Genomic DNA, 24,850 nt, shown 5'->3' with positions numbered 1-24,850 from the left:
GCCTCGGTTTTGAGGCCAAAACCGAGAACGTCGAACCTACCGGCGTGCGGTTCTACCCCAGGACCTCGGAGGAATACCGTGTGGTATTCGCCTACCTCTGCAAGGAGCAGAAACTCAACCCGATGATCCAGTTCGTCAAGCACCCGGAGAAGTCGACCCTGCCCATGAAGGCCGCTATCCGCGGCCTACCGTCAACCATGACGGTGCAGGACGTGAAGGACGCCTGCGCCAAAGAGGGGTATAACGTATCACACGCACGTCTTATCTCCACAGGCAGAGGACGAGGGGGCACCATCTTCTTCGTCCAACTCGACGGCACGGAGCGAGAGAACTTCGGTTTTCTCGACCTCACCAGCATCGCAAACATCAACACCAAGGTTCGTGTCGAACCTTGGAGAGGTAAGCCTGGGCCACCGCAATGTTACCGGTGCCAGGGCTTCAGACATTCCTCACAGGGATGCCACCGGCCGATGCGCTGCGTAAAGTGCGCGCTGCCGCACTTATCGCACCAGTGCACGCGGCCGAGGGACGAGCCAGCGACGTGCGCCAACTGCCTGAGGGACCACCCGGGCAACCACAAGCAGTGCGAGTTTTACTTGCAGGAGCTGCGCAACTGGCGAGCGGGCACCCGCTCCCACACACGCCGCCCGCCAACCCGCCGCCCGCAACGAGGCCCCGACACCAGGGCTTCGGACACGCCCAACCTGGTAGAGGACTCTTCCACAGGTTCTCTAATGGCACCCGCCAATCAGCCGAGGCAGCGGACAACCGGACATCGAGGACGGACGCAGCCACAACCTAAACCGCAGAGGATGCCACAAGCAGAGCCCCGAGCGACGCGGACCACAGCGCCCCCTGCGGCCCCCGCACTCGACACCACAGCATTGCACAAGGACATAGTTACCGCGGTGCAATCCGCGGTAACTATATCCCTGAGGCCAACGCTAGACGAGTTAGTACTAGCTATTAAGTCTCTGTCTAAGCCTGACCACAATCAGGCTTAGCTCGCCCCTCTCTCAGCAATAACGCCAGTTATTCGCTAGCTTCACTCCCTCTTACGGCATAAAAGAGAAAGAGTTAAGGATAGTGTATTGGAACGCGGAAACATTAAATGGTAAAATTAATGATATCCGTACTTTTCTCCACAGCCAGGACATCGACATCATGCTGATCTGCGAGACCAAGCTGACGTCAGCAATGACGCTCACAGTCAGCGGCTACATGGCGTACCGCTTGGACCAAGCGAACCCCGTTACCGGGGTTGCCTGGCGAGGCCTCGCCATCCTCATAAAGAGGACAATCATCCACCAACTGGTGGAGGACGTCGCGCAGCCCAACACGCTGTCCGCGTTAGGGGTAGACATCAAACTACAAAGGCATAACCTGCGTTTGTTTGCTGTCTACAGGCCCAGCAGATACTGTCTGCTAGCAGAGACGCGCGCCGACCTCAAACGACTACTAGTGGACTCCCCCGTGCCGACCATCCTGGCCGGGGACTTCAACGCCGAGCACTCCGCCTGGAACTCCTCCGCGCATTCCCAATCGGGAAACGTCATCTACCAGGTCGTAGAGGACCTCGACCTCACCGTAGGGGGCCCCTACGAGCCCACGCACTACCACCACGCCGACGTATACCGCAGAGGCACCACGATCGACTTTGCGATTTCTCGCGGAGTTGATTCTCTTATGAGGCATCAGGTATTCTACGATCTCTCATCCGACCACAGGCCGGTGCTCCTGACCATCGCAGACCAGCCGACGACGAGACTCTACAGACCCGGACGCCGCTACGATTGGACGGCTTTCACAGAAGCCATGGTAATCTCTCCCCGTACAGGTCCCATATCGACCGCAGAAGAGGTCGATGCCGCAGCAGCCACAATCACCAGGGACATCAAAGCAGCCCTCGCCGAGGCCACACACCCGGTCCCACACACAGACCGGCGTAAGCCGCTTCCGAGGCCGCTTCAAGCGCTTTTAGAGAAAAAGCGCTGGTATAGGAAACAGTGGCAAAGGACTAGAGCTCAGTCGGTCAAGACTGAGCTCAATCGTCTCGAGCGACTGTTAAGGGAAAAACTCAGCGAGCACAGAGCTGCGAGCTGGGAAACACACATTGAAAGCGTAACTGATCACGTTCCTTCCATCCACAGGTTATGCAGACAACTCAGCGCGACGCCAGAGCCGATTCGACCCCTAGTGGACGAAACCGACGGGATCCTGAAATACGCAGCCAAGGACAGAGCGGAAATACTCGCTCGCAGCCTTGAGCAGCAATTCAGGCCCTTCCCCGACACCGACCCGCAACACACGGCGGTCATCGTACAGCACGTTCGAGATTATCTCAACGTGCCCGTAGAGACACACGATGATCCACTCTACTTTTCTCCTTCGCAGGTCCAGGCGACTATCAGGCGTCACTGCAACCCGAAGAAGGCGCCGGGCCCCGACGAGATCCCGAACATGGCGCTCCGCCAACTGCCGCTAAACACCTTAGCGGCAGTGGCGCGCCTGTTCAACGGGATCTTGCGGTCGGGGCACTTCCCCACCATCTGGAAGACAGGACGGGTCATCGTCATTCCCAAACCCGGGAAGGACAGGAAGAAGCCGGAGAACTACCGGCCCATCACGTTGCTATGCAACCTATCAAAGGTGTTCGAGAGGTTGCTGCTCCGGAACCTCTCGCCACACCTGGCACCCAGGCCGGAGCAATTTGGTTTCAGGTCTCAACACTCCACCACGTTGCAGCTCACCCGTGTGTTACACCACATGGGCATGGCTCACAACAAAAAGGAGCACACCGTTGCCGTTCTCCTAGACATGGAGAAAGCGTTCGATCGAGTTTGGCACGAAGGACTAATATACAAACTTTCTCTGTCCACAGCACCCCGCCGCATCGTGAGAGTCATCGCATCGTTCCTGACCGACCGACGCTTCCACGTGCAAGTGGAAGGCACGGCGCAGTCGCAAGACCGCCCAATACGGGCGGGCGTCCCCCAGGGGAGCTGCCTCTCACCCGCATGCTATGTGCGCTACACCAACGACATCCCAGTCGTTGGACAAGCGCAACTAGCCCTATTCGCAGACGACGCCGCTTACTATACGACTTCTTTACAGATGCAGCACGCGGTTACGAAGATCCAGCCAACGCTCGACGCCCTTCCTGACTGGCTCTCCAAATGGAGGCTATCAGTCAACGTGGGCAAGACGCAAGCCATCATCACAGGGCAGCCACACGCAAGAGTGCCGCTGCCCACACCCCCCTCTCTCGCGGGCCAACCCCTCACATGGTCACCCACAGTGAAATACCTGGGGGTGACCATAGACAGGGGACTGACCATGCAACCGCACGTCGCAAACACAGTCATGCGAGCGAAAACCGCTCGCATGAAACTGCGACCAGTCCTCCACAGTAAGCTCCCTGTACGGACCAAACTCGGTCTGTACAAAGCTTACGTCCGCTCACGCCTAACATACGCTTCACCAGCCTGGTATTCTTTCTGTTCCAGGACCAACAAGGAGAAGATGAGGCGTCAGGAGACCCTCTCGCTACGGACCATCGTCGCAGCAACGCGGTACGTGACCAACGCAGCCATCGCCGAGTACCTGAAGTGGAGCAGCCTGGAGGAGTTCGTCGAGCGTCTCGCGCGGGGCATGTTCGACCGCGCGGACAACTGCAGCCACGACCATCTACGAGGGATCGCGCCGCACTACACGCGGCCACCGGACCAGCCAAGGGCTCGGCATCTCCCCCGAGCCCTCCTACACAACACAGACGACGAAGAAGAAGAAGACACAAACACTCAACATCGGATGACGCCTACATAGGCACGACGCACACGCCAGCCTAAGCTGCCGGTCGCCTTCCCTGCGGTCCCGAACCTGGCCCCGCTCAAACGGTATCACCAGGCTAGGGGTCGCGGGGTTGGATAACGGCCGGTAGTGATAAAGCTGGCCCACACCAGCAACACAGCCGTCCTCCAAACGACGAGCGAAATGACCGCCCCACAAGGTGGGGCGCGATTCGACGCAGCCTCCGCAGCCGGAAGGCGGAAGAGGCCTCTCACACCCCTTCAAAAGGGGCGTCGAAAGACATCCACTACTATGATATTTTTATTAAAGGCTGAGCAGCGTACGTTCGTGTGCTCACGTTTTGTGTGTGTGTTGATAAACTAAACTTTAATCCCTTTAAACATGTCTGGACGCGGTAAAGGTGGCAAGGTTAAGGGAAAGGCAAAGTCCCGTTCTAACCGTGCCGGACTCCAGTTTCCCGTCGGCCGTATCCACAGGCTTCTACGCAAGGGCAACTACGCCGAGCGCGTCGGTGCCGGTGCCCCGGTGTACCTAGCCGCCGTCATGGAGTACCTGGCCGCTGAGGTTCTCGAGTTGGCGGGCAACGCCGCTCGCGACAACAAGAAGACCAGGATCATCCCTAGACATCTCCAGCTGGCGATCCGTAACGACGAGGAGTTGAACAAGCTCCTCTCCGGCGTGACCATCGCCCAGGGTGGTGTGCTGCCTAACATTCAGGCCGTGCTCCTGCCCAAGAAGACCGAGAAGAAGGCTTAAGTGTCCACACTTCTCATCCGTGTACGTCTCTAGCGGTATCACCCGGCGATTGGTGAATGTTTGCATTCGTCTCTTGCGTATATTTTATCGCACGGGGCCTATGTTACATTCCCTCCCGAGTGACCGTTACAAAAGGCCCTTTTCAGGGCCACAATATGATTCTGTGATAACGTTATATAAGTTTCATGGCATAACTCGTACGTATATGATGTCATTCGATAGATCAATTATTTATTTATTTATTATGTACTGATACTAAATTCTAATGATTTCGAGAAGTATTAAAGAATATTACAAACTACAAATATGGGATATTAAACATACAACAATGTGTGTACATATATATGGCTCAGAGCTATTACTTGCTCATCTACAGCAGCAAAACGGCAGTTATAAACAAATGAGCTAATCCGCCTACACACAGTTTTAAAATGGACAATAACAGATCTAATTATATATAATATATATTTAAATGAGATCTGTTAACTAAATCATTAATATTCTTTTCATTACATTAATAGTAAATTCGTCAGTATTATTATAATATCAACACGCGCTCTCACTCCCCACCTTGCCAACCGACGATGCTAATGATGCACGAACGCTATTGGTCGAGATAACGCCGGCGTAACGCTCGATCTTTAGTCCCCTATTTCCCGTTCGCCGCGCCTAATATAAACAAAATATCAAAAATTTTTGTTCACATTACCAGTTCAACTCTCGTACTGTAAGCATCTAACTATATCACAATGCCACCCAAGACTAGCGGTAAGGCCGCCAAGAAATCCGGCAAGGCCCAGAAGAACATCTCCAAGTCTGACTCGAAGAAAAAGAAGAAGCATAAGCGCAAGGAGAGCTACGCCATCTACATCTACAAGGTGCTCAAGCAGGTCCACCCCGACACCGGTATCTCCAGCAAGGCCATGTCGATCATGAACTCGTTCGTGAACGACATCTTCGAGCGCATCGCCGCCGAGGCCTCCCGTCTCGCTCACTACAACAAGAGGTCCACCATCACCAGCAGGGAGGTGCAGACCTCCGTGAGGCTCTTGCTGCCCGGTGAGCTCGCCAAGCACGCCGTCAGTGAAGGCACAAAGGCCGTCACCAAGTACACCAGCTCCAAGTAAGCGTCCGTCGTTCCTCGTATGCGGTCCGTCTTCTCAATGCACATTTTAGTGTGATGGGTTTAGATAGTTCGTATTGCGACACGACGACACGCTTTGAGAGAGTGTGGTTTGTGCAACAACCAAAAAGGCCCTTTTCAGGGCCACAAATAAGTTCTGAATATAATATAGCAAGTTTCTAACCGTGCATACGGTGTCAATCGGTCGATTAAACATCACTATATCAATCAACACGCAAGTAAAAGCTTTTGTATGTAATCGACGGGCGCTTAAATATGAAAAACTAAACTATAGATAGACAGACATGCGCAACGTGAGGCAACAGTTGGGTTTAAATTATACAATAATAATAAAATAAGTTAGGAATTATTATTTAAGCTAAACTTTACTATGTGAAATAATGTTATCTAGCCTAACCTAACTAGCTGTCCTAAATCATAATCAAAAACGCTATAATATATATATATGAGAGTAAGAGTTTAGGTTCAAATTTGTTAATTTATTTAAATGTATTGTATTATATTTCAATAATATTACATATTATTAGTTTTACTCTAATCAGAAATCGTGTCTGTGAGAAAGGAAGAGGGGCGAGGGGGACGTGCCCTCTCGCTCACACGGACACTATCTCCGTCCCTTTCCGACGAGCGTATATATAAAAGCGCCTCGCGCCTAAAATTTTGTTTATTCCCTCTCGTGACTCGTTAACGTAACGTACACGCGTGTCGTAGTAAATTTTTCGCAATGGCCCGTACCAAGCAGACCGCTCGTAAATCCACCGGTGGTAAAGCGCCCCGTAAACAGCTCGCCACCAAGGCGGCCCGCAAGAGCGCGCCAGCCACCGGGGGCGTCAAGAAGCCCCATCGTTACAGGCCCGGCACCGTCGCCCTCCGTGAGATCCGTCGCTACCAGAAGAGCACTGAGCTTCTGATCCGCAAGCTGCCCTTCCAGCGTCTGGTGCGTGAGATCGCTCAGGACTTCAAGACCGACCTGCGGTTCCAGAGCTCCGCCGTCATGGCTCTCCAGGAGGCCAGCGAGGCTTACCTCGTCGGCCTCTTCGAGGACACCAACCTTTGCGCCATCCACGCCAAGCGTGTGACCATCATGCCCAAGGACATCCAGCTGGCTCGCAGGATCCGCGGTGAACGTGCCTAAACCACCACAATGCTGCACTAACACTGACACGGAGCTACATCACCGAACGCAGTCTGCGCGAACGCATGCCATTTTGTGTCCCGGACATGCGAACGTGACGCTTCTGTCATATATCAAAAGGCCCTTTTCAGGGCCACACATGATTCGAAAAGTTCACAATTGTTTCTTTGAACAAACGCCTGCTTAGATTATTCAATCGATCATCATCATTAGTCAAATATATTTAATTCGCACGTAGTTACAATAAATAAATTATATAACCACGAAATACACGCAAGTAAGTAAGATTATTTACTTATGAACTTATTACCCCTATATATTACTAGACGGGAAATTGAATTAATGTTAATATACATAATGATTCATTATTAATGATTTGCTTACTCGGTCGCGATAAATTCAAATACTTACAAATATATATATATATATATATATATATATATTAGAGGAGAAATACGAGAGAGAGATAGCGCTACGGGGCACTCTTCCACGATCCGGTCGCCGTTGTTATAGTAATATGAAGTAAGTAATAGTATATATATATGTATGATTTTAAATAAAGTATCATAGGTATGAACTTATTTTACTTTACATGTAGGTATTTATATGAAAAGTAAATCAAATAATAATGCTCCGATATCTCTAACCCCGTCCCCCGTCGCCCCGCAATGGGGTAAAGCGTATAAATATAGCGCGGGCCTGAGCCAAACGCCAGTTATTCCACTCGTGTCGACGCGCGCCGCAAGTCGTGTGTCGTGTGTTGAATTCCGTTCGAGAAGTCTAATCTCTCTCTACCACAAGTCGCAATGACCGGTCGCGGTAAGGGAGGTAAAGGTCTGGGGAAAGGAGGAGCCAAGCGCCACAGGAAGGTGCTCCGCGATAACATCCAGGGTATCACCAAGCCCGCCATCCGTCGTCTCGCCCGCAGAGGTGGCGTCAAGCGTATCTCCGGTCTGATCTACGAGGAGACCCGCGGTGTTCTCAAGGTGTTCCTCGAGAACGTGATCCGTGACGCGGTCACCTACACCGAGCACGCCAAGAGGAAGACCGTCACCGCCATGGACGTCGTCTACGCTCTGAAGCGTCAGGGCCGCACCCTCTACGGTTTCGGAGGTTAAGCGCGCCGGCCGGCCGGCCGGCCGCTGCACTGTCCGCCCGCCGAGACAGTGTCGTCGGTCCCCGCACCCCGCACCCCGCGTCCTCGGACGCAAATACAAAAAGGCCCTTTTCAGGGCCGCAAATAATTCTATGATACGATTACAATACAAACAAAGTTTCAGTGGCGACACAACACAGACGTATAAACAATCGATCTATCTAAGTAGGTACCTATACTGTACCTACCTACCTACCTACCTACCTAAGTCATTATATATTATATTATATTTATTTATTTATATGTACCTACGTATATTAAAAATAATGACTCACCCCGCACCGCAAGTCCAATTTTCTAACTTGCATGTGTAGCCAGCTCGCTCGTTCGTTCGCTCGCCGCGCCGCTTCGGTGGTACTGGTAGGTGTATGAAGTCAGCTCTCTGAAACAATTACAATAATTGTTTTACATAAGTACAAAGATAGATAAATAATATTACAAAATGGGGCTTCAAAATTTGCTCGTTGCGAGTTTGGTTTCAAACCACGGTACTAAGTATACCTACTTATTACATACATAAATATTTTGGTACACCTCATGTACCTACTTACTCGTATAAAATAACTTAACCAGTCTACATCGTGGTTGCGCTTTGCTCCTTATTCTATAGTAATAAGGTGTTCAAATGTGGCTTTGTTGTTGAATTTGCTTTTTTAATTTTTGCATGTGGTGTTTACCAGTAATTAGTTATACATTCAGCATGTTATTTAAGTTTGTATTGATGTACTTAAGCCTCAATGTAATAACTGTTGGTGAACCTTAAAATAAAATAAAATAAAATAAAATAAAAATAAAATAAAAATAGGCATAGATATAGATTCGATCGATTGAACGTAGTACCTACCTACACTACACTACACTTTTCGTTCGAAACTTCTCTATAATAATGTAATGTATGTTGGGGTAATTTATTCAGGTAGTAAGTGGAGCATCAATTTCATTTCATTTCATACATTCAGATACATATACATATATGTATACATATATCTCTCCCGTATCATACAGTATCTTCATCTTCTTATTTTTCCCGACTTCCCGACATACATACATTGCACTATTATCTTATTTATTTATCATTAGGTTAGGTATTTACCTACTCACGTTTTCCAAATCGAAAATCATGTCTTGCACTGCATCCATTTACATATTTTTCTCACACACGCACTCACTTATTATTACTTTCACCAATAGGTAATAACACCATAATATGTATAAATAAACAACAACAATCACATGCACTGTGATGTGATGTGATGTGACCTGTAACTAGGTGTACCGATCCGACCTGCCACCTACTTAAGATTGGGATGAACTGCCCAATCAGGTAAATGATTCGCATATAGTGCGCAAAACAAACAGACAGACAGGGACACCCACCATCACCGCACCCACTCTCACCTCACTTACGATAATATAATACGTTAAATTATTATAAATAAATACGATATACACGATACACTAAATAACCACCATGCCCTGCCCGCACCGCACGCTCCGCGAGTTTCGCGCTCTACCTGTATGATCCCCGTAGAAGATCGCTCGTTTATTTAAACTATAATACGAATTATAATAATATTCATTAATACGATATAGTAATGTATAATAGTACATAATTTATTAAACTTAATATAAAGTACCTATCCCGTTTTACATCGGTACCAGCAGAGAGCAAACTGAACTGAACGTAGGCAATCCAAGTCGCGGTACGGCTGTTTTACGACAGTGAAGACAACAAGTCAAAATAACATTATAACGATAATTTTCAACTGTTGTTATTGTGTCACATCTATCTATGGTATCTTCACTTTTAAATGGAAGACACATAATAGTGTTAAATGTGATTTTAATTAAGAAAAATCACTTTTTAAACTGACCCGAGGTGTCCGCAACCTATAATACCAAAAGTAAAGTTCTCTCATTCGTTTATCGCCGTTCCAAAACTTTAAACATCCATTAAAATACATATATCAATTCATAAAGAATATATATGTGTAATTTTATTATAATCATTATAATATAATTCGCTATAAATTTAGTTTAATCATAAACGAGTAAGTGAAAAGTTGGAACTGTTATTACGAGAAAACGTCCCGCGACACAAGGGTCTGCGTTACGGTTAAGCCGGAGTATATATAAAAAGTGGCGCCCCCAATTTGACGTGTTTAGTACTCGCCAGCGCAGCGCTCCGCTTACACGCGTCCGCCTGTATTCTATCTTTGCGCAGTTCGTGCGATTTACTAAATTTACTTGCTCATTTCGTTATTAAATAATAATAAATAATTATGGCCGATACCGCAGTTGCTGCCGACGCTCCCGCCCCGGCGACGCCCGCGAAGAAGCCCAAGGCGTCCGCATCCGCAGGCGCTAAGAAGCCTAAGGCGAAGCCCACCCACCCTAAGACGTCCGAGATGGTTAACAGCGCCATCAAGGAGTTGAAGGAGAGGAGCGGTTCGTCCCTGCAGGCTATCAAGAAGTACATCGCCGCCCAGTACAAGGTCGACGCCGAGAAACTGGCCCCTTTCATCAGAAAATATCTGAAGAGCGCAGTCGAATCCGGCGCACTCATTCAGACCAAAGGCAAGGGCGCGTCCGGCTCGTTCAAACTGGAGTCGAAGTCATCATCGGCCGGCAAGAAGCCCGCCGCGGCCAAGAAATCTAGCGCTAAATCTTCAGCAGCCGCCAAGAAGCCCGCCGCAGCTAAGCCCGCTAAGGCGAAGAAGGCCGCCGCTTCCCCGGCCAAGCCTAAGGCCGCCACGAAGGACAAGAAGGCAGCCGCCGCCAAGAAGAAGCCCGCCGCTAAGAAACCCTCCACCCCCGCCAAGGGCAAGAGCGCCGCCGCGCCTAAGGCCAAGAAGACCGCGAAGCCGCCGACCAAGAAGCCTAAAGCTCCGAAGCCCAAGAAGGCAGCGGCCGCACCCAAAGCGAAGCCCGCCGCCAAGAAGGCTGCCTCGAAGAAGTAAGACTGCGACAGTTATTGTTGTCGTCGTAGAGGAGATGTCGATTGTCGTCGCTATAATATTCTTATACGACGACGCGTCGCCTCTTCTCGACTCACGTGATACGCCTGTGCGCGTTAAACGCACATCAAAAAGCCCTTTTCAGGGCTAACAAATGTATTCAAAGGTTCATATCGCCTCTGTTTCATTGCAATATAAGCACAATACACGAGTCGATCGATCAAACAATCAATCAAAATAAGATATAAAAATAAACGGACCAAATATTTTACGAATATATTTTTAGATACCGATAGATAGACGGATGGGTCACGTTACGTTAAATTAAATTAGATTTTATATATGAATTTACACGGTTATTAGAACGTGAATAAACATTATTTAAAAGTCTCAAGACTTCAAACAATAGTCATCTATCTACATACGTATTAAAAATTATAATATATTTATACTTAGTTGTTTGTAAATTGAATTTTCTATTCTCTCTAATTCGCGCTCTTGCAAGCGGGGCGGGGCGTTGATTGGTCGATCGGGCTCGTGTTATGTCGGCTCGTTGTATCCCCACTATCAGCGTACTCCGTGAACGTATAAAAGGATATACGTAGCGCTATGATATTTTTATTAAAGGCTGAGCAGCGTACGTTCGTGTGCTCACGTTTTGTGTGTGTGTTGATAAACTAAACTTTAATCCCTTTAAACATGTCTGGACGCGGTAAAGGTGGCAAGGTTAAGGGAAAGGCAAAGTCCCGTTCTAACCGTGCCGGACTCCAGTTTCCCGTCGGCCGTATCCACAGGCTTCTACGCAAGGGCAACTACGCCGAGCGCGTCGGTGCCGGTGCCCCGGTGTACCTAGCCGCCGTCATGGAGTACCTGGCCGCTGAGGTTCTCGAGTTGGCGGGCAACGCCGCTCGCGACAACAAGAAGACCAGGATCATCCCTAGACATCTCCAGCTGGCGATCCGTAACGACGAGGAGTTGAACAAGCTCCTCTCCGGCGTGACCATCGCCCAGGGTGGTGTGCTGCCTAACATTCAGGCCGTGCTCCTGCCCAAGAAGACCGAGAAGAAGGCTTAAGTGTCCACACTTCTCATCCGTGTACGTCTCTAGCGGTATCACCCGGCGATTGGTGAATGTTTGCATTCGTCTCTTGCGTATATTTTATCGCACGGGGCCTATGTTACATTCCCTCCCGAGTGACCGTTACAAAAGGCCCTTTTCAGGGCCACAATATGATTCTGTGATAACGTTATATAAGTTTCATGGCATAACTCGTACGTATATGATGTCATTCGATAGATCAATTATTTATTTATTTATTATGTACTGATACTAAATTCTAATGATTTCGAGAAGTATTAAAGAATATTACAAACTACAAATATGGGATATTAAACATACAACAATGTGTGTACATATATATGGCTCAGAGCTATTACTTGCTCATCTACAGCAGCAAAACGGCAGTTATAAACAAATGAGCTAATCCGCCTACACACAGTTTTAAAATGGACAATAACAGATCTAATTATATATAATATATATTTAAATGAGATCTGTTAACTAAATCATTAATATTCTTTTCATTACATTAATAGTAAATTCGTCAGTATTATTATAATATCAACACGCGCTCTCACTCCCCACCTTGCCAACCGACGATGCTAATGATGCACGAACGCTATTGGTCGAGATAACGCCGGCGTAACGCTCGATCTTTAGTCCCCTATTTCCCGTTCGCCGCGCCTAATATAAACAAAATATCAAAAATTTTTGTTCACATTACCAGTTCAACTCTCGTACTGTAAGCATCTAACTATATCACAATGCCACCCAAGACTAGCGGTAAGGCCGCCAAGAAATCCGGCAAGGCCCAGAAGAACATCTCCAAGTCTGACTCGAAGAAAAAGAAGAAGCATAAGCGCAAGGAGAGCTACGCCATCTACATCTACAAGGTGCTCAAGCAGGTCCACCCCGACACCGGTATCTCCAGCAAGGCCATGTCGATCATGAACTCGTTCGTGAACGACATCTTCGAGCGCATCGCCGCCGAGGCCTCCCGTCTCGCTCACTACAACAAGAGGTCCACCATCACCAGCAGGGAGGTGCAGACCTCCGTGAGGCTCTTGCTGCCCGGTGAGCTCGCCAAGCACGCCGTCAGTGAAGGCACAAAGGCCGTCACCAAGTACACCAGCTCCAAGTAAGCGTCCGTCGTTCCTCGTATGCGGTCCGTCTTCTCAATGCACATTTTAGTGTGATGGGTTTAGATAGTTCGTATTGCGACACGACGACACGCTTTGAGAGAGTGTGGTTTGTGCAACAACCAAAAAGGCCCTTTTCAGGGCCACAAATAAGTTCTGAATATAATATAGCAAGTTTCTAACCGTGCATACGGTGTCAATCGGTCGATTAAACATCACTATATCAATCAACACGCAAGTAAAAGCTTTTGTATGTAATCGACGGGCGCTTAAATATGAAAAACTAAACTATAGATAGACAGACATGCGCAACGTGAGGCAACAGTTGGGTTTAAATTATACAATAATAATAAAATAAGTTAGGAATTATTATTTAAGCTAAACTTTACTATGTGAAATAATGTTATCTAGCCTAACCTAACTAGCTGTCCTAAATCATAATCAAAAACGCTATAATATATATATATGAGAGTAAGAGTTTAGGTTCAAATTTGTTAATTTATTTAAATGTATTGTATTATATTTCAATAATATTACATATTATTAGTTTTACTCTAATCAGAAATCGTGTCTGTGAGAAAGGAAGAGGGGCGAGGGGGACGTGCCCTCTCGCTCACACGGACACTATCTCCGTCCCTTTCCGACGAGCGTATATATAAAAGCGCCTCGCGCCTAAAATTTTGTTTATTCCCTCTCGTGACTCGTTAACGTAACGTACACGCGTGTCGTAGTAAATTTTTCGCAATGGCCCGTACCAAGCAGACCGCTCGTAAATCCACCGGTGGTAAAGCGCCCCGTAAACAGCTCGCCACCAAGGCGGCCCGCAAGAGCGCGCCAGCCACCGGGGGCGTCAAGAAGCCCCATCGTTACAGGCCCGGCACCGTCGCCCTCCGTGAGATCCGTCGCTACCAGAAGAGCACTGAGCTTCTGATCCGCAAGCTGCCCTTCCAGCGTCTGGTGCGTGAGATCGCTCAGGACTTCAAGACCGACCTGCGGTTCCAGAGCTCCGCCGTCATGGCTCTCCAGGAGGCCAGCGAGGCTTACCTCGTCGGCCTCTTCGAGGACACCAACCTTTGCGCCATCCACGCCAAGCGTGTGACCATCATGCCCAAGGACATCCAGCTGGCTCGCAGGATCCGCGGTGAACGTGCCTAAACCACCACAATGCTGCACTAACACTGACACGGAGCTACATCACCGAACGCAGTCTGCGCGAACGCATGCCATTTTGTGTCCCGGACATGCGAACGTGACGCTTCTGTCATATATCAAAAGGCCCTTTTCAGGGCCACACATGATTCGAAAAGTTCACAATTGTTTCTTTGAACAAACGCCTGCTTAGATTATTCAATCGATCATCATCATTAGTCAAATATATTTAATTCGCACGTAGTTACAATAAATAAATTATATAACCACGAAATACACGCAAGTAAGTAAGATTATTTACTTATGAACTTATTACCCCTATATATTACTAGACGGGAAATTGAATTAATGTTAATATACATAATGATTCATTATTAATGATTTGCTTACTCGGTCGCGATAAATTCAAATACTTACAAATATATATATATATATATATATATATATATTAGAGGAGAAATACGAGAGAGAGATAGCGCTACGGGGCACTCTTCCACGATCCGGTCGCCGTTGTTATAGTAATATGAAGTAAGTAATAGTATATATATATGTATGATTTTAAATAAAGTATCATAGGTATGAACTTATTTTACTTTACATGTAGGTATTTATATGAAAAGTAAATCAAATAATAATGCTCCGATATCTCTAACCCCGTCCCCCGTCGCCCCGCAATGGGGTAAAGCGTATAAATATAGCGCGGGCCTGAGCCAAACGCCAGTTATTCCACTCGTGTCGACGCGCGCCGCAAGTCGTGTGTCGTGTGTTGAATTCCGTTCGAGAAGTCTAATCTCTCTCTACCACAAGTCGCAATGACCGGTCGCGGTAAGGGAGGTAAAGGTCTGGGGAAAGGAGGAGCCAAGCGCCACAGGAAGGTGCTCCGCGATAACATCCAGGGTATCACCAAGCCCGCCATCCGTCGTCTCGCCCGCAGAGGTGGCGTCAAGCGTATCTCCGGTCTGATCTACGAGGAGACCCGCGGTGTTCTCAAGGTGTTCCTCGAGAACGTGATCCGTGACGCGGTCACCTACACCGAGCACGCCAAGAGGAAGACCGTCACCGCCATGGACGTCGTCTACGCTCTGAAGCGTCAGGGCCGCACCCTCTACGGTTTCGGAGGTTAAGCGCGCCGGCCGGCCGGCCGGCCGCTGCACTGTCCGCCCGCCGAGACAGTGTCGTCGGTCCCCGCACCCCGCACCCCGCGTCCTCGGACGCAAATACAAAAAGGCCCTTTTCAGGGCCGCAAATAATTCTATGATACGATTACAATACAAACAAAGTTTCAGTGGCGACACAACACAGACGTATAAACAATCGATCTATCTAAGTAGGTACCTATACTGTACCTACCTACCTACCTACCTACCTAAGTCATTATATATTATATTATATTTATTTATTTATATGTACCTACGTATATTAAAAATAATGACTCACCCCGCACCGCAAGTCCAATTTTCTAACTTGCATGTGTAGCCAGCTCGCTCGTTCGTTCGCTCGCCGCGCCGCTTCGGTGGTACTGGTAGGTGTATGAAGTCAGCTCTCTGAAACAATTACAATAATTGTTTTACATAAGTACAAAGATAGATAAATAATATTACAAAATGGGGCTTCAAAATTTGCTCGTTGCGAGTTTGGTTTCAAACCACGGTACTAAGTATACCTACTTATTACATACATAAATATTTTGGTACACCTCATGTACCTACTTACTCGTATAAAATAACTTAACCAGTCTACATCGTGGTTGCGCTTTGCTCCTTATTCTATAGTAATAAGGTGTTCAAATGTGGCTTTGTTGTTGAATTTGCTTTTTTAATTTTTGCATGTGGTGTTTACCAGTAATTAGTTATACATTCAGCATGTTATTTAAGTTTGTATTGATGTACTTAAGCCTCAATGTAATAACTGTTGGTGAACCTTAAAATAAAATAAAATAAAATAAAATAAAAATAAAATAAAAATAGGCATAGATATAGATTCGATCGATTGAACGTAGTACCTACCTACACTACACTACACTTTTCGTTCGAAACTTCTCTATAATAATGTAATGTATGTTGGGGTAATTTATTCAGGTAGTAAGTGGAGCATCAATTTCATTTCATTTCATACATTCAGATACATATACATATATGTATACATATATCTCTCCCGTATCATACAGTATCTTCATCTTCTTATTTTTCCCGACTTCCCGACATACATACATTGCACTATTATCTTATTTATTTATCATTAGGTTAGGTATTTACCTACTCACGTTTTCCAAATCGAAAATCATGTCTTGCACTGCATCCATTTACATATTTTTCTCACACACGCACTCACTTATTATTACTTTCACCAATAGGTAATAACACCATAATATGTATAAATAAACAACAACAATCACATGCACTGTGATGTGATGTGATGTGACCTGTAACTAGGTGTACCGATCCGACCTGCCACCTACTTAAGATTGGGATGAACTGCCCAATCAGGTAAATGATTCGCATATAGTGCGCAAAACAAACAGACAGACAGGGACACCCACCATCACCGCACCCACTCTCACCTCACTTACGATAATATAATACGTTAAATTATTATAAATAAATACGATATACACGATACACTAAATAACCACCATGCCCTGCCCGCACCGCACGCTCCGCGAGTTTCGCGCTCTACCTGTATGATCCCCGTAGAAGATCGCTCGTTTATTTAAACTATAATACGAATTATAATAATATTCATTAATACGATATAGTAATGTATAATAGTACATAATTTATTAAACTTAATATAAAGTACCTATCCCGTTTTACATCGGTACCAGCAGAGAGCAAACTGAACTGAACGTAGGCAATCCAAGTCGCGGTACGGCTGTTTTACGACAGTGAAGACAACAAGTCAAAATAACATTATAACGATAATTTTCAACTGTTGTTATTGTGTCACATCTATCTATGGTATCTTCACTTTTAAATGGAAGACACATAATAGTGTTAAATGTGATTTTAATTAAGAAAAATCACTTTTTAAACTGACCCGAGGTGTCCGCAACCTATAATACCAAAAGTAAAGTTCTCTCATTCGTTTATCGCCGTTCCAAAACTTTAAACATCCATTAAAATACATATATCAATTCATAAAGAATATATATGTGTAATTTTATTATAATCATTATAATATAATTCGCTATAAATTTAGTTTAATCATAAACGAGTAAGTGAAAAGTTGGAACTGTTATTACGAGAAAACGTCCCGCGACACAAGGGTCTGCGTTACGGTTAAGCCGGAGTATATATAAAAAGTGGCGCCCCCAATTTGACGTGTTTAGTACTCGCCAGCGCAGCGCTCCGCTTACACGCGTCCGCCTGTATTCTATCTTTGCGCAGTTCGTGCGATTTACTAAATTTACTTGCTCATTTCGTTATTAAATAATAATAAATAATTATGGCCGATACCGCAGTTGCTGCCGACGCTCCCGCCCCGGCGACGCCCGCGAAGAAGCCCAAGGCGTCCGCATCCGCAGGCGCTAAGAAGCCTAAGGCGAAGCCCACCCACCCTAAGACGTCCGAGATGGTTAACAGCGCCATCAAGGAGTTGAAGGAGAGGAGCGGTTCGTCCCTGCAGGCTATCAAGAAGTACATCGCCGCCCAGTACAAGGTCGACGCCGAGAAACTGGCCCCTTTCATCAGAAAATATCTGAAGAGCGCAGTCGAATCCGGCGCACTCATTCAGACCAAAGGCAAGGGCGCGTCCGGCTCGTTCAAACTGGAGTCGAAGTCATCATCGGCCGGCAAGAAGCCCGCCGCGGCCAAGAAATCTAGCGCTAAATCTTCAGCAGCCGCCAAGAAGCCCGCCGCAGCTAAGCCCGCTAAGGCGAAGAAGGCCGCCGCTTCCCCGGCCAAGCCTAAGGCCGCCACGAAGGACAAGAAGGCAGCCGCCGCCAAGAAGAAGCCCGCCGCTAAGAAACCCTCCACCCCCGCCAAGGGCAAGAGCGCCGCCGCGCCTAAGGCCAAGAAGACCGCGAAGCCGCCGACCAAGAAGCCTAAAGCTCCGAAGCCCAAGAAGGCAGCGGCCGCACCCAAAGCGAAGCCCGCCGCCAAGAAGGCTGCCTCGAAGAAGTAAGACTGCGACAGTTATTGTTGTCGTCGTAGAGGAGATGTCGATTGTCGTCGCTATAATATTCTTATACGACGACGCGTCGCCTCTTCTCGACTCACGTGATACGCCTGTGCGCGTTAAACGCACATCAAAAAGCCCTTTTCAGGGCTAACAAATGTATTCAAAGGTTCATATCGCCTCTGTTTCATTGCAATATAAGCACAATACACGAGTCGATCGATCAAACAATCAATCAAAATAAGATATAAAAATAAACGGACCAAATATTTTACGAATATATTTTTAGATACCGATAGATAGACGGATGGGTCACGTTACGTTAAATTAAATTAGATTTTATATATGAATTTACACGGTTATTAGAACGTGAATAAACATTATTTAAAAGTCTCAAGACTTCAAACAATAGTCATCTATCTACATACGTATTAAAAATTATAATATATTTATACTTAGTTGTTTGTAAATTGAATTTTCTATTCTCTCTAATTCGCGCTCTTGCAAGCGGGGCGGGGCGTTGATTGGTCGATCGGGCTCGTGTTATGTCGGCTCGTTGTATCCCCACTATCAGCGTACTCCGTGAACGTATAAAAGGATATACGTAGCGCTATGATATTTTTTAAAGTCGCAACTGTGACGTTGAGGGGAACGCACGCGCTTGAGCTCGCTCTCGAGACTTACGCACCCTACCCAACTCACTAGTTGATCAGTATTAACGCCAGTGTTGTGCAAGTGTAGTGCATACCGGTATAGTATAGCCCCTGTCGGAAAGCCCACTTTTGCTGTGATCGTCCTGCCAGGCTAAACCTAACGGTGCCAACACAAGCCCCAGGCGTTAGCAGTGGCCGTTTTGTTGGTTTGCACATACACCACAAGCGGGGTGAAAACCCAGACAGTCCGGCAACCAGCTGTACTATTTTGTCTGTATGTACGCACGATTGTGCATATCTGTGTATTCTGTGTAGTGTAGCCCCTGTCGTAAAGACCACTTTTGCTGTGATCGTCCTGCCAGGCTAAACCTAACGGTGCCAACACAAGCCCCAGGCGTTAGCAGTGGCCGTTTTGCTGGTTCGCACACACACCACAAACGGGGTGAAAACCCAGACAGTCCGGCGCAAGCTGTACTACTTGTACTCACGCCTGTAATTAATTACAGGTCAACGCGCCGACGCCACACACACACACACGCCATCATGGTCATCCAGAGGACGCCCACCAAGACGGCGGCAGCACAGGAAGAGGACGCAGCCCAGGCGGCGGGCCCTACGCACGTGGTGGTGCTCCCAGACACCGGCCTGCTCCTGCTCGACGAAATCGCAGGTGGATCGGAATGCAAAAGGCCAAAGCGTCTGCCAGCGCGTGGAAGCTACACGGGGTCGACGATCTCAGATAGTGACTCGGATGAGTCCATCGATGTTGTCGACCCCGTGGAGGGCCCTAGCGAAGGCTCAGACGCGGAGGACCAATGCAATTCCGAGCCCCCCGTGGACGGAGAGTCGGGGCGGGCAGGCGACAACGGAGAATTGACACGTGGTGATTTGTCACGTGGCGATTTATTGCCGCTTGACTTATCACCACGTGGTAATTATTCACCACGTGCGGCGAGCCCGCCGCCATCGCAGCCGGCCGGCAACTTCAGCACGCCGGCCAACTCACCGCAACGCCGCCACCAGCCGCCTTGCCGCCCTCAGCCCGGCCTCGGGTTGACCGGGGACGCCTGGATGGCGATATTCGAGAAACTCGACAGAGTAGCTCGGGGATCGCTAGACAGTTGCACCCTCGGCCCGCTCGAGGCGGCGCTATTATCAACCCTGTTGGCGCACTCCGGGGCGCGCCAACAGAAGAGACGACGGGCGGAGGACAGCCCGCCGGCACAGGAGGAGAAACGGGAATGTAACCGTATCACTCCTGTGTCGCGCGGACCTACTCAACCCGCCGTCTGCCCACAGGTCTCACCGATGGACACAACCGTCCCATCGACACCCGCGGCCGGATGCTCGCAACAGCCGCCTCCACGCAAGGTGTTACTACCGACCCCGGTAGCAAACACCGACACGTACGCGGCCGCTGCAAAATCGCCACCTAAAACCGCCTCTTCACTGCCCACAGATACCGCAGCCAGCAAGAAGAAGAAGCAGCAGCCGCAGCCGCCGGCCAAGAGGGCCAAACCGCCCCAGATTCTGGTCGAGGTCCTCCCAGACGCGGGCCACCACCTAAGGACCCTCAACGAACGCCTCGGTTTTGAGGCCAAAACCGAGAACGTCGAACCTACCGGCGTGCGGTTCTACCCCAGGACCTCGGAGGAATACCGTGTGGTATTCGCCTACCTCTGCAAGGAGCAGAAACTCAACCCGATGATCCAGTTCGTCAAGCACCCGGAGAAGTCGACCCTGCCCATGAAGGCCGCTATCCGCGGCCTACCGTCAACCATGACGGTGCAGGACGTGAAGGACGCCTGCGCCAAAGAGGGGTATAACGTATCACACGCACGTCTTATCTCCACAGGCAGAGGACGAGGGGGCACCATCTTCTTCGTCCAACTCGACGGCACGGAGCGAGAGAACTTCGGTTTTCTCGACCTCACCAGCATCGCAAACATCAACACCAAGGTTCGTGTCGAACCTTGGAGAGGTAAGCCTGGGCCACCGCAATGTTACCGGTGCCAGGGCTTCAGACATTCCTCACAGGGATGCCACCGGCCGATGCGCTGCGTAAAGTGCGCGCTGCCGCACTTATCGCACCAGTGCACGCGGCCGAGGGACGAGCCAGCGACGTGCGCCAACTGCCTGAGGGACCACCCGGGCAACCACAAGCAGTGCGAGTTTTACTTGCAGGAGCTGCGCAACTGGCGAGCGGGCACCCGCTCCCACACACGCCGCCCGCCAACCCGCCGCCCGCAACGAGGCCCCGACACCAGGGCTTCGGACACGCCCAACCTGGTAGAGGACTCTTCCACAGGTTCTCTAATGGCACCCGCCAATCAGCCGAGGCAGCGGACAACCGGACATCGAGGACGGACGCAGCCACAACCTAAACCGCAGAGGATGCCACAAGCAGAGCCCCGAGCGACGCGGACCACAGCGCCCCCTGCGGCCCCCGCACTCGACACCACAGCATTGCACAAGGACATAGTTACCGCGGTGCAATCCGCGGTAACTATATCCCTGAGGCCAACGCTAGACGAGTTAGTACTAGCTATTAAGTCTCTGTCTAAGCCTGACCACAATCAGGCTTAGCTCGCCCCTCTCTCAGCAATAACGCCAGTTATTCGCTAGCTTCACTCCCTCTTACGGCATAAAAGAGAAAGAGTTAAGGATAGTGTATTGGAACGCGGAAACATTAAATGGTAAAATTAATGATATCCGTACTTTTCTCCACAGCCAGGACATCGACATCATGCTGATCTGCGAGACCAAGCTGACGTCAGCAATGACGCTCACAGTCAGCGGCTACATGGCGTACCGCTTGGACCAAGCGAACCCCGTTACCGGGGTTGCCTGGCGAGGCCTCGCCATCCTCATAAAGAGGACAATCATCCACCAACTGGTGGAGGACGTCGCGCAGCCCAACACGCTGTCCGCGTTAGGGGTAGACATCAAACTACAAAGGCATAACCTGCGTTTGTTTGCTGTCTACAGGCCCAGCAGATACTGTCTGCTAGCAGAGACGCGCGCCGACCTCAAACGACTACTAGTGGACTCCCCCGTGCCGACCATCCTGGCCGGGGACTTCAACGCCGAGCACTCCGCCTGGAACTCCTCCGCGCATTCCCAATCGGGAAACGTCATCTACCAGGTCGTAGAGGACCTCGACCTCACCGTAGGGGGCCCCTACGAGCCCACGCACTACCACCACGCCGACGTATACCGCAGAGGCACCACGATCGACTTTGCGATTTCTCGCGGAGTTGATTCTCTTATGAGGCATCAGGTATTCTACGATCTCTCATCCGACCACAGGCCGGTGCTCCTGACCATCGCAGACCAGCCGACGACGAGACTCTACAGACCCGGACGCCGCTACGATTGGACGGCTTTCACAGAAGCCATGGTAATCTCTCCCCGTACAGGTCCCATATCGACCGCAGAAGAGGTCGATGCCGCAGCAGCCACAATCACCAGGGACATCAAAGCAGCCCTCGCCGAGGCCACACACCCGGTCCCACACACAGACCGGCGTAAGCCGCTTCCGAGGCCGCTTCAAGCGCTTTTAGAGAAAAAGCGCTGGTATAGGAAACAGTGGCAAAGGACTAGAGCTCAGTCGGTCAAGACTGAGCTCAATCGTCTCGAGCGACTGTTAAGGGAAAAACTCAGCGAGCACAGAGCTGCGAGCTGGGAAACACACATTGAAAGCGTAACTGATCACGTTCCTTCCATCCACAGGTTATGCAGACAACTCAGCGCGACGCCAGAGCCGATTCGACCCCTAGTGGACGAAACCGACGGGATCCTGAAATACGCAGCCAAGGACAGAGCGGAAATACTCGCTCGCAGCCTTGAGCAGCAATTCAGGCCCTTCCCCGACACCGACCCGCAACACACGGCGGTCATCGTACAGCACGTTCGAGATTATCTCAACGTGCCCGTAGAGACACACGATGATCCACTCTACTTTTCTCCTTCGCAGGTCCAGGCGACTATCAGGCGTCACTGCAACCCGAAGAAGGCGCCGGGCCCCGACGAGATCCCGAACATGGCGCTCCGCCAACTGCCGCTAAACACCTTAGCGGCAGTGGCGCGCCTGTTCAACGGGATCTTGCGGTCGGGGCACTTCCCCACCATCTGGAAGACAGGACGGGTCATCGTCATTCCCAAACCCGGGAAGGACAGGAAGAAGCCGGAGAACTACCGGCCCATCACGTTGCTATGCAACCTATCAAAGGTGTTCGAGAGGTTGCTGCTCCGGAACCTCTCGCCACACCTGGCACCCAGGCCGGAGCAATTTGGTTTCAGGTCTCAACACTCCACCACGTTGCAGCTCACCCGTGTGTTACACCACATGGGCATGGCTCACAACAAAAAGGAGCACACCGTTGCCGTTCTCCTAGACATGGAGAAAGCGTTCGATCGAGTTTGGCACGAAGGACTAATATACAAACTTTCTCTGTCCACAGCACCCCGCCGCATCGTGAGAGTCATCGCATCGTTCCTGACCGACCGACGCTTCCACGTGCAAGTGGAAGGCACGGCGCAGTCGCAAGACCGCCCAATACGGGCGGGCGTCCCCCAGGGGAGCTGCCTCTCACCCGCATGCTATGTGCGCTACACCAACGACATCCCAGTCGTTGGACAAGCGCAACTAGCCCTATTCGCAGACGACGCCGCTTACTATACGACTTCTTTACAGATGCAGCACGCGGTTACGAAGATCCAGCCAACGCTCGACGCCCTTCCTGACTGGCTCTCCAAATGGAGGCTATCAGTCAACGTGGGCAAGACGCAAGCCATCATCACAGGGCAGCCACACGCAAGAGTGCCGCTGCCCACACCCCCCTCTCTCGCGGGCCAACCCCTCACATGGTCACCCACAGTGAAATACCTGGGGGTGACCATAGACAGGGGACTGACCATGCAACCGCACGTCGCAAACACAGTCATGCGAGCGAAAACCGCTCGCATGAAACTGCGACCAGTCCTCCACAGTAAGCTCCCTGTACGGACCAAACTCGGTCTGTACAAAGCTTACGTCCGCTCACGCCTAACATACGCTTCACCAGCCTGGTATTCTTTCTGTTCCAGGACCAACAAGGAGAAGATGAGGCGTCAGGAGACCCTCTCGCTACGGACCATCGTCGCAGCAACGCGGTACGTGACCAACGCAGCCATCGCCGAGTACCTGAAGTGGAGCAGCCTGGAGGAGTTCGTCGAGCGTCTCGCGCGGGGCATGTTCGACCGCGCGGACAACTGCAGCCACGACCATCTACGAGGGATCGCGCCGCACTACACGCGGCCACCGGACCAGCCAAGGGCTCGGCATCTCCCCCGAGCCCTCCTACACAACACAGACGACGAAGAAGAAGAAGACACAAACACTCAACATCGGATGACGCCTACATAGGCACGACGCACACGCCAGCCTAAGCTGCCGGTCGCCTTCCCTGCGGTCCCGAACCTGGCCCCGCTCAAACGGTATCACCAGGCTAGGGGTCGCGGGGTTGGATAACGGCCGGTAGTGATAAAGCTGGCCCACACCAGCAACACAGCCGTCCTCCAAACGACGAGCGAAATGACCGCCCCACAAGGTGGGGCGCGATTCGACGCAGCCTCCGCAGCCGGAAGGCGGAAGAGGCCTCTCACACCCCTTCAAAAGGGGCGTCGAAAGACATCCACTACTACTATGATATTTTTATTAAAGGCTGAGCAGCGTACGTTCGTGTGCTCACGTTTTGTGTGTGTGTTGATAAACTAAACTTTAATCCCTTTAAAC

At 49.7% G+C, this 24,850-nt stretch overlaps 7 protein-coding genes across 7 annotated transcripts; all 7 read left to right on the top strand.

The window, feature by feature from the left end:
* Positions 1-4,191: 4,191 nt before the first annotated feature.
* LOC134659762 (histone H2A) lies at positions 4,192-4,566 on the top strand. Its single transcript, XM_063515460.1, has one exon. It carries the CDS (start codon positions 4,192-4,194, stop codon positions 4,564-4,566), a length of 375 nt encoding a protein of 124 aa, XP_063371530.1.
* Positions 4,567-5,315: 749 nt separating this feature from the next.
* LOC134659636 (histone H2B) lies at positions 5,316-5,693 on the top strand. Its single transcript, XM_063515313.1, has one exon. The coding sequence runs from the start codon at positions 5,316-5,318 to the stop codon at positions 5,691-5,693; it is 378 nt and encodes a 125-aa protein (XP_063371383.1).
* Positions 5,694-6,434: 741 nt separating this feature from the next.
* LOC134659777 (histone H3) lies at positions 6,435-6,845 on the top strand. The gene has a single exon (XM_063515479.1). The coding sequence runs from the start codon at positions 6,435-6,437 to the stop codon at positions 6,843-6,845; it is 411 nt and encodes a 136-aa protein (XP_063371549.1).
* A 3,438-nt stretch (positions 6,846-10,283) lies between these two features.
* On the top strand, positions 10,284-10,961 carry LOC134659776 (histone H1C-like). Its single transcript, XM_063515478.1, has one exon. The coding sequence runs from the start codon at positions 10,284-10,286 to the stop codon at positions 10,959-10,961; it is 678 nt and encodes a 225-aa protein (XP_063371548.1).
* A 696-nt stretch (positions 10,962-11,657) lies between these two features.
* Positions 11,658-12,032, top strand: LOC134659780 (histone H2A). Its single transcript, XM_063515483.1, has one exon. The coding sequence runs from the start codon at positions 11,658-11,660 to the stop codon at positions 12,030-12,032; it is 375 nt and encodes a 124-aa protein (XP_063371553.1).
* A 749-nt stretch (positions 12,033-12,781) lies between these two features.
* LOC134659778 (histone H2B) lies at positions 12,782-13,159 on the top strand. The gene has a single exon (XM_063515480.1). It carries the CDS (start codon positions 12,782-12,784, stop codon positions 13,157-13,159), a length of 378 nt encoding a protein of 125 aa, XP_063371550.1.
* Positions 13,160-17,749: 4,590 nt separating this feature from the next.
* On the top strand, positions 17,750-18,427 carry LOC134659751 (histone H1C-like). Its single transcript, XM_063515444.1, has one exon. It carries the CDS (start codon positions 17,750-17,752, stop codon positions 18,425-18,427), a length of 678 nt encoding a protein of 225 aa, XP_063371514.1.
* The last annotated feature ends 6,423 nt before the right edge of the window (positions 18,428-24,850 follow it).

Source organism: Cydia amplana, chromosome 25 (genome assembly GCF_948474715.1).
Source record: "Cydia amplana chromosome 25, ilCydAmpl1.1, whole genome shotgun sequence".
Classification (NCBI taxonomy): domain Eukaryota; kingdom Metazoa; phylum Arthropoda; class Insecta; order Lepidoptera; family Tortricidae; genus Cydia; species Cydia amplana.
The sequence above is the reverse complement of the archived record's forward strand: the minus strand, read 5'-3'. Positions and strand labels throughout refer to the sequence as shown.